Consider the following 16,148-nt stretch of genomic DNA (forward strand, 5'->3'; position numbering starts at 1 on the left):
GCATGTGTCTGTGTGTCTCCTTCCATGTGGTGCTGTGATGGACACACCTATGCACATCAGCGTCCCTGCTAGGGCTGAGTGTTGGCTTCTGTCACCAAGTGCTGGCTGGCACACACCCAGATCTGCATATGCCATGCACGGGTTTATGCTGTGGTACTGAGTTTGTGCATGTGAGAACTTGCATACGTGTGTGTGTGTGTGTGTGTGTGTGTGTGTGTGTGTGTGTGTGTGTGTGTGTGTGTGTGTGTGTGTGTGTGTAGGAGGGAAGGGGGCCCTTGGGCAGATACACTCAAGCACACACAAAGCTTCCCACCAAAGAAAATTTTAATTTCAAATTTATCTCTATACAGTTCAAGGTCCTAGAGCCGAGTAAAGGGAAACTGGAGATAACCTAACAGCCAGGTAACTTACTGGTTACTTCTCAGAAAAGCTGCAACCCTGAAAACTTTCATATATTTATAACCGTCTCCCTGGGTGGATGAGCTTGTCAATGGTTTGAATATTTCACTTAATATCCTCAAGGTATAAACTAGAGCCTTTTCCGGTTGTATCTATCTGCTAGTAATAAAAGCAAAATTAATTTAAAAAGCTAATGCTTGCAATGCGATTCATTTCTCAGTCAAACCTAACTTCTAGTCATGCATTCTTTATACTCGATTATATGCGTACGTTATGCCATTTTTGAAACTACTTATATTTATGGCTTTAGAAGCTGTGCCCCTTTTCTGAAGTGACGCAGCGTACGGCACTTTGGAATGTGCCAGGCCCCCTGTCCCCTACTGATGGGGTAAGGAGGCCAAGCTCAACCCACAGGAGAAAAAACAGTCCCGTAACCATACACTGAACCAACTCTGAGCAACCACACGACCAAACGCAGGCCCTGGTCATAACGGGGTCCAGACGCAGGAGTGTGGATGGCTCACACTGACGTTCCAATGACTCACTGGAACATGGTTAGCTGGGGACACAGAAGGCCAGCACTGGGGCGAAGTCTCCCAACTCTCCTTCCAGAGCCCATCACTTGGTAGCAGTGGGGGGATCTGACACCAGGTTCCAAAGAGAGCAGAGCTTCAGAATTGTGCCTTAGAGAAAGCACAGTCAATAAACAAACAGAAAACTATCCCCTCTGGGCCAATGATGCAGACACCAGTACCCAGGAAGTTAAAAGCACTAAAAGTGTTCACATTTCTACTGCTGGGGTAGGCATTATAATCCACGGCCTCTTCCCTTTATTCCTGAACAACTACTACGGTCTCCTAGCCTCTGGGCTCCCCCCAACCTTTTTTTTTTTTTTTTTTTGTCATCCCAATTGAATAATTCATTAACATCCTTAACTTCGTTAAATTACTCTGTTCTTAAATCCAAACCCCGATGCCTACATTAACATTCTCCCCTATCAGACCTCACTCCCCTAACCCTTACTTTCCAACCCAAGCCTTCGACTCCTTCCAGACGTCATCATCTTCCCTTATTTGTGCCCCAGACTCGTTCACCCGCATCTCTCATCTCCTGGACGACCCACCTCAAGATGCCTTCCATGAAGCTCCTGCTCTATAAACCTTCCCTAATAACCCGTCTGGCAAAATCTTTCATTGACTCTGAATTTCTGTAACTGGTTTTTCTCATGATTTGTTCCCCTCCAGGCTCAATGAATATCTACCGAGTGATCAAACATTTGCGCTATCAAAACACCAGAATTCTACTCTAGGCGATTTGTTGGTGTCCTTCGATCGCTTCAGAGAGACCATAAACTCCTCAAGATTAGAGATCTTCCTCTACCTCCTTCCCTTTAGGAGATCTACCCACACAGGACACACGGTAGGCTCCCGGTGAACACCTGATGAATTGAACTGAACTAAAATACATCTCTGCCCTACCTCAAACAACCACGTAACCAACCTGAAGATAATCTCTGCAACCAAAAGAATCAGACAAAAAAAAAAAAAAGGTTAGATTATTCTGAAGAAGGAGATTAATGGACATTTTTTATGTCCTAAATTTTTATCCCCATTTTTTTGAGGTCTTAGTAATGTTCTTAAGTGCTCCAAATTAAGTCTAGACAGAGTATTTTGAATAGCACAGAGCAGAAACAAAAAACTCTACACATTTTAATCACTGACTATCCTTTGCCTGAATGGCGTGCCTTTTTGTTTGTTTATCTGGAGAGTAGAGCTTAATATTTGGTCTTGTTTTTAGTTTCCTGGTCTCGCCAATAGTGGAAATACCCCCACATCAATTTACTGCTTGCTCTCCCTCAACCGAAACAAACAAACAAAAAAAAAACAAAAACAAAAACAACACCAAAAACCCCCACAAAAACTGGCATCAGTGTAGAATCACACAGGGAAATGGCAGGGACTTCCAAGGTGAGGTAGCGGTAGTAAAGAGGATTACCTATAACTCCATTTCTTGGGGTGTGAGCACATGAAAGGTGACACCATTAAGGAAATCTCTTTCTCCCCAGCAGCGTTTCTCAGAGTGGGCTGAAGACCACCCTGCACAAGCTCACATCCAATTCCCTGCAGTGAACTCTGTGTGTGTGTGTGTGTGTGTGCACACGCGCGTGCGTGAGAACAGGGTGGAGACTTTCTCAGGGGGCACTTCTCTGGAAATTCTGATTTGGTGGGTCTGGGGCAGGATCTTGGTGGAAATGTGTTCTTAACAAGGTCTCCTGGTGATTGTTATGCACAATACAGTCTGAGAAACAGTGCGATTCGGCAGTTAACTATGTTAACAGACCTTCAAGTTGGAAGGTCAAGTGGGAAGGGGATACTCGTGCATCAGATGTAAAAATCTTAAAAAGGAGCCTTTGTTTCCTGAAAAACACACGTCGTGCTTGCCTCTACAGTGATATGCCCCCAGTCTCGGCCAACCAAATCCTGGAGTTTCCTCCCCGTCACACCACCCATCCTTCCATGGACCTCAGGCCGAGGACAGGAACATCTCTCTGTGTCATCCTGTTTCCATGTCACTTGTCCGGGAAGAGAATAAGGTAAGGTATTGAATACTATCCCATTTCAAATAAGGAGGGACATGTGAGTGTCCTCCCCTTTGAAAGTGAGAGGTCCCAGGGGATAATCACCCAACACAGACACAGGGGACCCCAGGAGGACCAGGCCCTAGGGAAGTATGGACCCACAGTGTGGATCCTCCTTAGATGCACAGCTCAAACACAGACATGTTCTCTCAAGATGTGGCTGAAAATGTCTTCCTTCTCAGATCAACAATGGACAATTGTAGAGTTTTTTCCTGCTCCCAGTCCCCATAAGAGGCAAAGGAATTGAGAAAAATCAACTTGATAATCGTGGCCTGGAGTTGGCTGCCCCTCACAGATGGCTAGGACTAACACACACAGAGCCGAAGACTGTCAGGCTCCCGCACCGCTCACTACGCCGGCAAACCACTCTGGGGTTCAGACGGGGCCTCGGAAGGGCATGGAACGCGGGGACCAATGTTAAGATGAAGCATCACCTGAGGCAGAAAAGCTGGGCTGGCTTTCATGTGGGCTGTGTCCTCTGAAACCAGAGCTGGGCACGGAGGCCCACCATAAGGACCCAAAGGATACTCATCTTTTTGGCCAAGGTGACCACGAGGAGGAAGAGGTTTGCCTGCCCAGAATTTTAGGCAGCAGTCACCTAAGGGTTAAAGAAAGGGGATAATGTACCCAGAGGGAGGGCCTTTCCGAGGGAAATGGGGGTGCAGGGGCCAGAGGTAGAAGGCGGGGAGAGGAGAGCTAAGGAGAGCCCCGAGACTATCTGCAAACAAGCCTTCCACACCCACCAGACTCCCTGAGCTGGGTCCCAGGCACCAGGGGCAGAGACCATCCTCGTGGGAGGGGGGGTGGGAAGTGTCACGTGGGCACAAGAAGGCGAGAAGTCGTGAGTACATAAAGAATCCCAAAACCAACTTACTTGATCCATCAAGTTTTACTCTCAATATGCATTGCCTTTCGAACAGTTTTTAAAAGTCTCTTTACAAGTCGCCATGCTCAATTTCTACTGAAGGTGAATAAAACTGGTATCTGTTCGCTAAGCAGCAATTTCGGGTAACTGAGTATTAAAAGCCTGAGCGCCAGTTACTCCTTCCCAGACCTGTGAAGGTGACCCGCAATGACACCAGCCAGAGCTCCCTTTCAAAGAAGGGCACTTCCTAAAGAGAACATGTGCTTGCTGCCTCACCCCTGCACAGCCTCCTCCTTCGACCCTTCCCTCGGGGTTCAGGCAGGGCCCTCTCCTGCAGGCTCCAAGCCCAGGCGCCCCTTCCTCCGTGGCCACAGCACCGGGCTCCTGGCTTCCCAACGTGTGTGGCTCCAGAGCACGGGGACCGACAGCAGACTGCAAGTGAGTGGTAGATCCTTCCCTCCTGAATCCGGCAGGGAGGCAGGGGGGCAGAGGAGGCTCCTCCTTAGCTGCTGGATGAAGTGGGAAGGGAATGCTGGGGAAGGACAGGAGAAGAGCCTAGAAGAGCTGCTGTAGCTCAAGAGATGGGGGGGCGGGTGGGATGGGCCGCGGCAGAGACACAGCAGGGCCCCACTGGATGAGGAACGGGAAGGGGCACGACCTGGGGCTCAGATCTCTCAGGGATGGGGGTGTGAAGTTATCTCCTGAGACCCATAGGCTGAGGATGGGTAAACGGGGGGAGGTCAGCCTCTGGGATGGGTATGCGGTCACCTGAGGCTCTAGCACATTTTGCAGCCTTTCTCTGTGGCCTGGAAGGAAGTGTGGCGAAAGCACACCCCCGATCGGAGTGTCAGGGCACAAGTGCTCAGGCACATGAGTCTTGGGACTCTGCTTTTATAGTCTACATGACAACCTCTTAAAGGGGTGTCAGTCCTATCTTCTCATTGGAGTTTTAGGAAGTTTCTTGTCAACTTCCATGCTCACTGGACTGCTCGATGTCCCCTCAAACACAGCCCAGCACAGTCTCCCCAGAACAGACTCTCCCGTTTCCCACTTCTCTCCACTCCTCACGCACTGACTGACCCACGAGCTGGCCAGTGAGGGAAGCACCTGGGTCGTGTGACTGCAGTCCACTGGCCCAGCAACGCGGAGGCTGGCGACCAGACCTCCCCAGCTCACGGGTGAGGAAGTAAAGGCACAGAGAAGGCAACAAGACCACACCACACAGCTTAGCGAAGGGGGCAGATCTAGGTCAACCTTAGGTTTCTCAGACTCCGAAACAAGTGCTCTTTCTCATCTGGATCCCACCAGAGCTGCCATTAAAAAACACCCATGCAGGACCCCACTCCCAGCGGGGCTGATTCAGTTCATGGTGGGGATTAGGACCCAAGCTGGGTGATTTTCCAACCCTACCCCTCACCCCATCCCCACCCACACCCCCACAGGTGACTGCAATGCGTGGCCGGGGCTGGGAGCCGGTGTGCTAGAGACTCCGGGATGGCGAGGGCCTTGCTACCCGTGCTGTATCCTGATGCCCAGCAATGTGCCCGACGTGTGCTAGAAGTGCAGTCAATCCTTGCTGACTGAGGGAAGGAATGCAAGCCTTGCACTCCCTCCCCAGGCTGCCACAGTCCTTCCTCCATCCTCACCAAACCCGAGCTCCCCACCACAGGCGTGGGCTGACTGGCGCCTGGGCCACACCTCTCCCTCCCCAGGGACATAAGTCATCTTCCCAGCATTGCTTTCGTCCCGCTACCCTCTGTTCACCACCCTGCTACCTGTTCCGATGCCTCAGTGCTTGCTCCGTGTTTAAGGATACAGTTGCAACCCCTTCCTTCGTCGGGTATTTAAGACCCCAACCCCCCAACCTATCCTTTCAATCATACCTGCCGTCACCTGCAGACCCCTGTTAGGGCCTCACAGGCGGGTGTCCTCCTTGTCTCCTGAGCAAGTCTTGCGATTTCCTGCGGCAGTGACCTCAACGATGCACTCCCCTCCCCCCCCCCCCGCCCACATCTGGGTCCTCCCCATCCGCCAGGACCTAATCACCCCTGCCCGGCCCTTCACCCCAGGCTCCAGGAATCCCTTCAGAATCTGAACACCTATGCCGAGCAGCTTACTTGGCTCCATTCTCATGTGGCTTCTAACCATCACTTCCATGCGCATGTCCTAATTTTCTGACCAAACTGTGGTCAGTCACTTGAGGGCAACAACTGGAGGTGTGTAATTTTACCTCCCCCCCGCCCCCCCCCCCCCCAGTGACCCCTGCTGCACACTCTCTGTGAATGCCAGGAGGGCACTCGGCATCTCCTGTGTTGGGGCAAGCAGTCTCACCTGTAGTATCTGGACTGCAAGTAGGTGGAACACACAGCCTTGGACACGTGACTGGCCGAACCGAAGTCGATGACCTTTACTCTGTACGGTTGTCTAGAAGGATCTACCAGCATGATGTTTTCTGGTTTGAGGTCGGCATGGATGAGACCTAGGCTTTTCAGTTTCATCAGGGCTGTGGCTACCTGCTGGAGGACTGGGCGAATGTATTTGAGGGGCAAGGGGCTAAACTTGTTCTGCTTCAGAAAGTCATAGAGGTTCTGCTCCAACATCTCAAACACCAAGCACGTGTGGTTCTTGTGCTGGAAGCACTCGTAGGCGCGGACAAAGTTGTAGTCGTCGGCACTCTCCGTGCTCAAGCGGGCCAGGATGCTCACCTCGATCTGACCCTGCCGGGCATACGATGGGTGGTTCTTCAGGATTTTGATGGCCACGATTTCATTGGTGCCCCGCTTCCAGCACTTGACCACTTGCCCAAACGTCCCTCGGCCCAGGAATTCTAAAACTTCATAAGTGTTGGTCATGGAGCACAGCACCTCATGCTGGACCAGCTGGTAATCACCTTCGCTGTTGGAGCCACTGTTTTTGGAGGTGGCAGTCGATGTGGTGGCAGTGGCTACAGTGGCCCCACTCGCATTATTCTGAATCATGGGTGGATGCTCTTCGATGATCTGCACGCTGCTCGTGTTCTCAATCTCCTCACTCTTACGCTTGAGTCCACATTTTTGGTAGGTATCAAGAAGGCTCACAGTGCTTCGACGCATTAGGTTATGTGGTCCGCCGAGGACTTGCCCAGTGACAGAAGTGCTACTTGCTGATGTTACAACTATGTGCCCGGTGCTTCCTGGGAAGATGATGGTCTGCTCGTAAGGTAGGCCTGGGTTTGGGATTGGCAAGGAGGTGCTGACGGTTGTAGTGGCTGGCTGAGAAGGTGGTATGTTCTTGCTCTGGCTATACACTTTGCTGTGGGAGCCGTACCCAGTCATGTCCCAGGCGGAACTCGGCTCTACTTTCAGTTTCTTCACACTACAGAAGGCACTTGATTGAAGGGTGTGAGGGGAGAAGACTTGCACATGTGAGGCCATACCTACAAGAAAAAGGAGTGAATTAAATTAAATGAATGAATTCAGCAGATTCATCTCAGTTCTGACCAGTGGCTAGGGTCCTATAGAATACTTTCCTTCCACTTCAAAGCAAGGTGGGGAAAGTGAATCTTTTCCCTCCCTCCCCCTGCCCCGGAAGCACATTCTGGCCGCTCAGTTCGGGAAGCCAAGGAGGTTCTGGAGTGTTCCGCCTGCCACCATTAGGAGGGTGGAAGAATTGTAGAGTCAGTAGGGAATACAATCAAGATTCAGATACAGAATAAGAATATCAGAGCTTTGTTCATTACTTATTTTTTTAATAAATATTGTTTGTGATAGAAACAGATTCTTCAATTCTCACTGCGTTGCAATCCTACTAAAACCGAGGACCGTATCAGGTGGGCCAGTTAACTGTTACATACTAAGTTGTCCCAATGGTCTACTGTTCCTTGTCACAGACCCCAGATTAGCTTGTTTGAAGAAACATCTTCCCACATAGGTCTAATCCTGGAGCCACTCACGACCTGCTAGCTTCTGGATGAATCATAATTACCCCCTGGGATCTTAGTCATCTTAAATGAATTCTGTAGGGCTGAGGAGATCAGCAGTCAGTCTGATATTTTCATTTAGATGGCCTAAATAAAACATTGTATATGTTTTATAGCGTTAAAACATTTATTTATTTTGGGGGAGGAGTAGGTAGCACCATTCATGGGCTCCACTCACTAACTTTTCCTGTTCATCTATCAATGTGTTTATCTAGAAAGTACTATTATTTCATGCCAATATCTCAGCCACAATTGAGATAACCACAGAAATCTAGAAGGCCGTAACTCTGGAATAGTTGTACAATTTACAATTATGGTGATTCTAGAAACAAAAATTCATAGGAAACTATCAAGAAAAAATAAGACAATGATAAAAGGCAAGTTCTTAAAGGTGAAAGTAGAAACAAACACTGCTCATCATCTAACTGCAGCTGATGAACATTTCTCATAGAAGCACAAGAACTGCGGGGTTTTCATCAAGCTCCGCTGGTGTCTAGCTGTCCTCATGTTCATGTCTCTGACCCCTTTGCCTTACCTAGAGTGGTCATTTAACCTTTTCCTTCCCACTTGGTCCCCTGTCACCCTGGCCACCCTTTCTCTCCCAGCAGACACCTTCCACTTTGTCCAGGAGCCCAACATCAGCAGCCGTACTTTCTACCTTTATTCTCTTCATTTCAGAACACTCCTGACTCTGTGCCCACCCCCCATCTTTTCTTCCTTCTCTCCGGTCTCAGAGGAAGCTGTGTCTCTCCTTTTCAACACCAAATTTCCTCCCATTCTCATGATTCCTCCTCTCTGGTTCCTTCCACTGTCTTCTCCTTCTCTTACAGCTTTCAATTTCTGCCTGTTAATTAGATCCAAGTCCTTACTAGGTACTTAATAAAGTTTTGCCGAGCAAGTCAATGACTTAATCTTTTCTTCTGCCTTCAAGTGTGTGCGGAACACACACACTCCCAACTTAAAAGCCAAGAGGAGTAACAGCCATACTCTTCCCCTTTAATTTTTTTCTTCTTCTCACCTGTAATCAGTGGTTTATGTTCCCTTTTCTTCAAGACTCATTCCTTAATCCACGGCCCTCACCCCAGCACATTCACACACTATAGCTCTGTGTTCTTAAAGGTAAACGACTTCCTAATTGCCCAACCCAAGGGCCTTTTTCAGCCCCTATTCCCCCTGACCTCCCGGCAACATCTGATATGCTGACCACAACTTCCTTCTTGATGCTCTTATCTGTGTTTATGAGAATCTGTAATCTCCTCCTCCAGTGTTTGATTGCACACTGTGTGCCTCGGTGGTTCCTTTTCCTCTTCCTCCTTTAAAATGCTGGCATTTCCAACATTTTGACTCTGTTCTCTCTGGAAGACAATCATTCAAACAGTTTGAGTTGTCATGTCTATGCAGGCGACTCCCGCCTTCAGGACAGGCCAGGCTCTCCCTCTTACCTTCCATGAATATATTTCTGCCTCCCACTACATCAAAGACTATCTTCCAAAGCTGAACTCCCTTATCTTTTCCTAAAAATTTAACCATCTTGCACCCCTTTCTAACATCCCCCTTTCTGTTCATAGAATATTCTTCTAGCCACTTGGTTCCAAAAATGTGGATTTACCTTTGATGATTCTTCTTTTATCCAAGGACAAGAAGGTGCTAAGTCTTAGTAATTTCTCCTTCTTTCAAAATGTCTTTTGTATCCATCTCTTTATTTCTGTTCTTGCTGCCACTTCCACAGTTAAAGCATTGTCTAGTAGGACTGGACCAAACACAAACATCTGGTCTACCTGAGCCGTCTTTTTTTCCCTCTAATTTGTCCATATTCAGCCACCAGATTAATCTTCCTAGAATATTTCTAAGCATGTTACTCCTCTGTCCAAAAACATGTTCTTTTTCTTTTTTTAAAAGATTTCTTTATTTTAGAGACAGAGACAGAGAGTGAGTGTGTGTGGTAAGGGGCAGAGAGAGTCTTAAGCAGACTCCGAAGCGAGTGTGGAGCCAGAGGTGGGGCTCAATCTCACAACCCTGAGATCACGACCTGAGCCAAAACCGAGTTGAACGCTCAACGAATTCTGCCACCCAGGCGCCCTGTTCAAAAACTTTCAATGACTCCGTAGTGTCTACATGATAAGGTGGAGGGCTCTTTAACTTAACATCATCACATTCGATTTCAATTACGTTGTTGGCTTCATCTCCAACTGGTAACTGTTCTCAACCTCCAACTTGAATTAAGCTGTTCTACTCACTGTTTCTAGAATGTCTCTTACACGCCCTACCTCCACACTCTTACACCATTCCCTCATCTGGCACGCCTTCTCCTTTTCTCTCAATTTATTCAAAGACAAGACAATTCAGATCCCTCTTCTTCCCAGACCTCTCCAACCCACACTGATCATTCCTGTATCTCTTTCCCAATGGCACTCACCCATATGTACTATCCATTTGGCCACAAATTGCACTTTTGACTTGCAAAATCTCTTTTGTCTTGTTGAACTGAATTACTTATCTTTTGTGCCATTCCACTTTTTACACATTTAGGTCATGTTTCCATAACCAGGCTATACTTTGGGTCGAAGAGCTACAGTTTATACTTCATATTCGTGTTTTCCCCAGTATTAAACCAAGCTTATTATCCATGGTAGGCATTCAGCTGACGGAATAAAGCACTCTAACTGGCCAGGCCTCCCTGAGAGCTTAGTTCTCTGGCTACAGAGCAATGACCAGTCACAGGCACCTACGGAACCTGGCCTTCCTCTGGAGAGTAAAGAAAAACCTGCCACTATTTTCCCACCCAAACTAAGACTTTTTAAAAAACCAAGGCAGGGGCTAGGCAGCTCCTGTCCTGGTGTCAGTGCTCACGTTCTGTTTGTACTTCAGCCTGGACGTGCTCTGACTTCCCACAAGCAGCCTCAGCCTGACACCAGACACATGCTCTGAACCCCACCTTCACCCTGATCCCGTAGATCTGACAGAGGCTTCCCTTCTTGTTTGGATCCTGAATTCCAGTATCTACCTATGCAAAATGATACCTCCATATACATCCCTCTGCCTGACGAGACTATTTTGGCTTGCTTAGTCAGAATCTACACTACCTGTTTTTTCCTATTCCTCTTTTTGTTCAAGTCAACCTCCCCCTAACTCTGCAAGAACACTGAAAATGTTTTTTCCTATAGTTATCAGTATTAAATATTCATATTGTTTTAGATGTTGTATACAATATAGAAATAACCAATCCCTTCACTTTTAGTAACTTAACCACCGGAGGCCAAACAAATAAGAATTTCCTTTGTCCTCTGCTACCTAGTCTGCCCCTCATTCCTCAATCCTCAAGTACTTGGGGAAGAGAGAGTTGGGTGGTAGTAGAGGAAATACGCTGATGTTACATAAAGGAGAAGTGGCTCTTTCTATTTTCACTGTTTTAAAAACATTTTGGTAGAAAGGCCAGGGTGCAGAAGTGGAATTTTACAGATGGAAAGAGGATGGCTTATGACTTATTTGTTTTTGGGATGACAGCCAAGGGTCATAAAATTGTGGAAATCATCACTGGCTACCTCTGGTGATGGATGCCCAGGATCAGAGAGGAGATGTGCATGGCTAGAAATGCCCTTCACCACGCCTGCTGCCTCAGACTCAAACACCATTCCTCAGGGTTATCATGGTTCTCCAGATTTTAAAATCTTGAGCACCTAAGTACATACTAGGCTCTGGGCCGGATGTTTTAAGGACAGGGTGAGCAAACACCAGACTCTGTCTGGGACAGTTGAGAGTTACCCTTTCCAATTCATTCTCGCAACGGTCCTACTTTGAAAGCTAGGAAGTCCAGTGATGGGGTTATGTTCCTAAGGTAAGTGGAAAAATTAGACCCTGATTTTAGAAGTTCAAATCAAGGGCACCTGGGTGGCTCAGATGGTTAAGCGTCTGCCTTCGGCTCAGGTCATGATCCCAGGGTCCTGGGATCGAGTCCTGCATCGGGGTCCCTGCTCCTTGGGAGCCTGCTTCTCCCTCTGCCTCTCCCTCTGACTCTCATGAATGAATAAATAAAATCTTAAAAAAAAAAAAAGAAGTTCAAATCAAGGTAATTCTACGTGCCTCTTTGTCTCTGTCTTAATGGTTTAACAAGAAATTCAGTTTTCTAGGGTTAAGAATAATTTTTTCCACCTAAAAATAAGAATAGCCAAAAATCTTCATGATTTTCCTGAAGTCGTAACTCATAAGATTTTTTTTTTTTAATGTCACTTATTAAAGGACTGGCTCATTTAGTCCTACCCCCCCCCCACTTATTTGCTTAGTTTCTTCATAATTTTATATTTCACAACTAGATGAACTGAAAAGTTGCTTCACATCTGAGTACATTTCCTTTCCATTTCACCACCCTAAAATTATCTACTGGAAGATCAGACTCTGGTGAAACCACGGAGCTGAGTGAGGGTTCAACTATGATTTAAAAAGAAATTACATTGAACTCAGCTTCACTGAATTCTACCAAAGCTTGAGAGAAGGAATTATAAGTAAAATAATGGCACCATTTCCAGCAGTGGATAAAGTTTAATTGTGGTTTGGCAGATGTGAAAAGACTGCCATGCAGAATCCAGTTACATTATTAAAGAGAACACAATTGTGAGCACCTTAGTGTTAAAGAGGTACAAATTTCCCCACTTCCCAAAATCCTTTGACACACGCTTCTGCTGAAAAATGAGTATTTGACAGAAACAATCAGGAACTCGAAGGATTAAGTCCCATACCCAACTGGATGCCATATCTGTCTTAGAGATCACATTACTCAATATGATATTATAAAGTTGTAGAATACATAAAAAGGAACGTCAAAAATGTATGAATGTTAGAAATATCCACCTGAATGGACATTTTTAAACATCTAGAGAAAGGCTAACCTGTAAAGCTCTTGATTACCCTGTATAACATGATAATTTGATGCCTCAGGGGTTGAAAAGTACTAGAAAAAAAATGTTTTCATGGACATGCAAAACTATATTCATAAAATTTTAATGATAGTCATCCTGCTTATCAAGTTTATATTTCACAAGTAGTGCAAAGATAATTTCAGATTAGCCAATTTTAAATGATACATTTCCAAAATAGTGTATACTAAATGTCTCTGGGGCTTTTATATCCCTTTCAATCAAAGTCTGTTTATCCACTAGTTGTGTAATGTTAAATATATAATGTATTCCATCAGAGCACAGTTTAGGATCAACCAAAGCTCTACAGAATTCTTTCATCAATTATGACAATAACAATCCTACTGATTTCATTAAGGGTCCTCTATATAAAAAAAGACTAGGGTTGGGCACAAAAGGAAACACAAAGACATCTAACACACTGGCACTGCCCTAAAGGAGCTTAAAATCCCATGGGGGTTGCCAAGTTCATTGCAAATTAAAAAGAACAACCGGCAATTCTAAGCAACATAAGCAACTCGCCAAAGTAAACATGATAGGAGCTTAGAGAAGCTAAGACTTGAGCTGAGGTTAGAAAAATGGGGTATCTTTTGAAAGGCAGAAGGACACTGTTCCAGATCTGGCTAACCGTGTAAGCAAATTGCTGGGCGCAGCTAGCCGTATGGCCTATGCCCTCAGGAAGTTTAGGCTTTGCTTAGAGACAGCAATGTAGGAGTATTTACATAGTAGCAATACAATACCAAATGCTAAACCAATAAACAACCGTGTGCACCAACAGCCTACTTATCCAGAATTGCCATCTTCTGATAACTTCAATCTTCTAGAAGTTAAGTTTTGAATACTCTGTAAAGCTGGCGTGAAGCCCTACTGCTACCGCCACTCACTTCACCCCTTCAGCCTTCACCGGCCTTACTGATTGTCCTGTAACACACAATTACATTGTAGAGGGACTATCGTTGACTTTGCCCTCTGGGTCAGACTCCAGTGGCTGACACCCCGCAACTGTAGGGTGAAGTGCATTTTCCCTATTTTACAGATGAGTAAATGGAGTTTTGGGAGATGACCTCGTTGGTCCAAGGTCGCTTTGCTACTAGGAGCAGGGCTGGGACTTGAACTGAGGTCTGCCCAATTCTCAGATCCATGCTATTAACCATTCTTCTTCCCTTTGTAGGTTTTCGGACTAGAGGCACCAAACAAGGACACAGGTACAACAGGCAAGGAGAAACAGAAGCTGACATGTGAGAAGTGACAGATGCATACTATGTACCGAAAAAAAAAAAAAACCCAACTGCACACCACCTGCTAAGATGATGGGCACCCATGACGGTGATCCTAAGTCATCTACCGTTTCTGTATCACCTGCTTCCAATGACATCTGAGAAATACAACCATTCAAAATTGTTCAAATAAGTTAAATTTACCTCATTAAGGAGGTAAACTTCACTTATCTGATGCATAGTGGCACAGTGGACAGAGCACTGGTCTGGAGTAAGATGATCTGGGCTGTCACAGCAGTCCGGGGTGGGCGGGAGGTGGGGGGAGCAGCAGTGAGGATCTGGACTAAGAAACTGCCTGAGAAAATAGAAAGGAAGGAGCCAAAACATCAGACTTTGCAGAGAAGAAAAGGTAAGACAACACTAACAGGTGGGTGTAAGGGCAAAGGAGAGAAGAATCCAGTAAGTCTGGGAGACTCCAAGGAGCGGGGTTCCATGATGGTGACAGGAAAGATGGGGAGTGGAACCAAAGCTTGGGGGGGGATGGGAAAACAGAATAGGCTGTCCACAAGTTGAATTACGAGCCCTGACAAGGTATCCAAGTTGAAATATTCAGTGTTGGACTATTCATACTGAAACTCTGAGGCAAGGAATTGCTTAATTTACCAAAGTTAAGATGTCAGGGGCCGTTGGTCATTGACAATCAGCATCTAGTTCCCATTTGCTGAGCTGAATCTTGAATGAGGATAAACCATTTTGAAAAGAGAATGGATTTCAATAGGGTGCACTAACCTTGCACACAGGATTAATCAGAGGGGGAAGAGGGAAGGGTAACCCTGAATCAGCTCACGCATATGCCAAAGACAAAGGGACGTAGCCAAAAATATTGCTAAACAAAGATCAGCAGGATGAAGTGACAAATACACCAAAAGGGGAAAAGACTGAAATCAAAAGTTCACATCCCAAAGAGACTAAGAAAGGACTGGTGTTGCCAATTTTGAGAGAAGAGTCCAGCTGGAAGAGCTCTATTTTGGATAGATTTCATTGTAGGCATTTATAAGAGAAAATGTTCTCTATGTACCGAAAAAAAAAAACAAAAAACAACAACAACCAAACCCAAACAAAAAAAACAACCCACAAAAAACCCAGGACAGGAGAATGGACGAGAAGTTGTGGCTAGAGATGTTGACCTAAGGGCTTTCATCAACAACACCTAGATGGAAATGGAATCCATGTGGTAAAGCTGTTTCCCAGGAGAAATGGTGTGGAAAGTAGAGCAGATGGCAAATAAAGAAATCCTTGGGGGCACAGACGTGGTCAAACAGTATGAGGAGGAAAGTATGAGTCACAGGGAAAAGTCAAGGATAAAATGATGATAAACACAATTAAGAGATTGATCCTGGAGAATGAAAACAGAGAAAGAGCTATTGGGCCTGGCTGGAAATAAGCCAATAGCCCTCTTCTTCCACAGGGTCAAGAGGAGAGAAAGAAGGGGTGCTCTCCTGGGAAGAGAACGAAATGTGCCATGTTATCTCCTTGCTTTTCCAAGAAATGTGATTCTCTTCAGGACTTTCAAAATCTACCTACTGGCTCGTTCTGTGTCGAAATCAGCTCCTCTCGTGTTCAGACTTACTTTTCTTTCTGAGAGTTGCTAACCTCACCTGTAACAGCTCTGAGACTCTCTCACATTCACCTTTCCATGACTCTGCCATAAACCATTATGGATAAACCAGCCTTTCACTGCAGTGGTTAAGTACATGTGGTCCACAAATGGATTATATGAAGGCCATGTTACCAGTTGTTATCAGGCAATCTGAAAATCACCAATCCAATATAATTCTGGTAAGGAAAAGAATGATACCATTAAGACATACAAGTTTTCTTTTTAATTTTTTATTTAAATTCAATTTAGTTAACATATATGTATTATTAGTTTCAGCGGCAGAATTTAGTGATTCATCAGTTCAGTATTAACACCCAGTGCTCACTACATCAAGTGTCCTCCCTTAATGCCCATCACCCAGGTACCCCGTTCCGCCCACACACCTATCCTCCAGCAACCCTCCGTTTGTTCCCTATAATTAAGAGTTTCTTATGGTTTGCTTCTTTCTCTGTTTTTATCTTAATTTATTTTTCCTTCCCCCTCAGAAGTTCATCTGTTTTG

The 16,148-nt window shown here is 45.9% G+C and overlaps 1 protein-coding gene across 3 annotated transcripts in view; it reads right to left on the reverse strand.

The window, feature by feature from the left end:
- The window catches only part of HIPK2 (homeodomain interacting protein kinase 2), a 186,022-nt gene that overhangs the window by 121,967 nt on the left and 47,907 nt on the right, over positions 1-16,148 (reverse strand). For all 3 annotated transcript variants that reach the window (XR_004819449.1, XM_035723208.1, XM_035723207.1), the window contains exon 2: positions 6,234-7,317. Coding sequence is in view for 2 of the 3 variants with exons in the window: in XM_035723208.1 (XP_035579101.1) it covers positions 6,234-7,317 (1,084 nt within the window). In the remaining variant the exon portion in view is untranslated. The remainder of the gene's footprint in view (positions 1-6,233; positions 7,318-16,148) is intronic.

Source organism: Zalophus californianus, chromosome 12, assembly GCF_009762305.2.
Source record: "Zalophus californianus isolate mZalCal1 chromosome 12, mZalCal1.pri.v2, whole genome shotgun sequence".
In the NCBI taxonomy this organism is placed as follows: Eukaryota; Metazoa; Chordata; class Mammalia; order Carnivora; family Otariidae; genus Zalophus; species Zalophus californianus.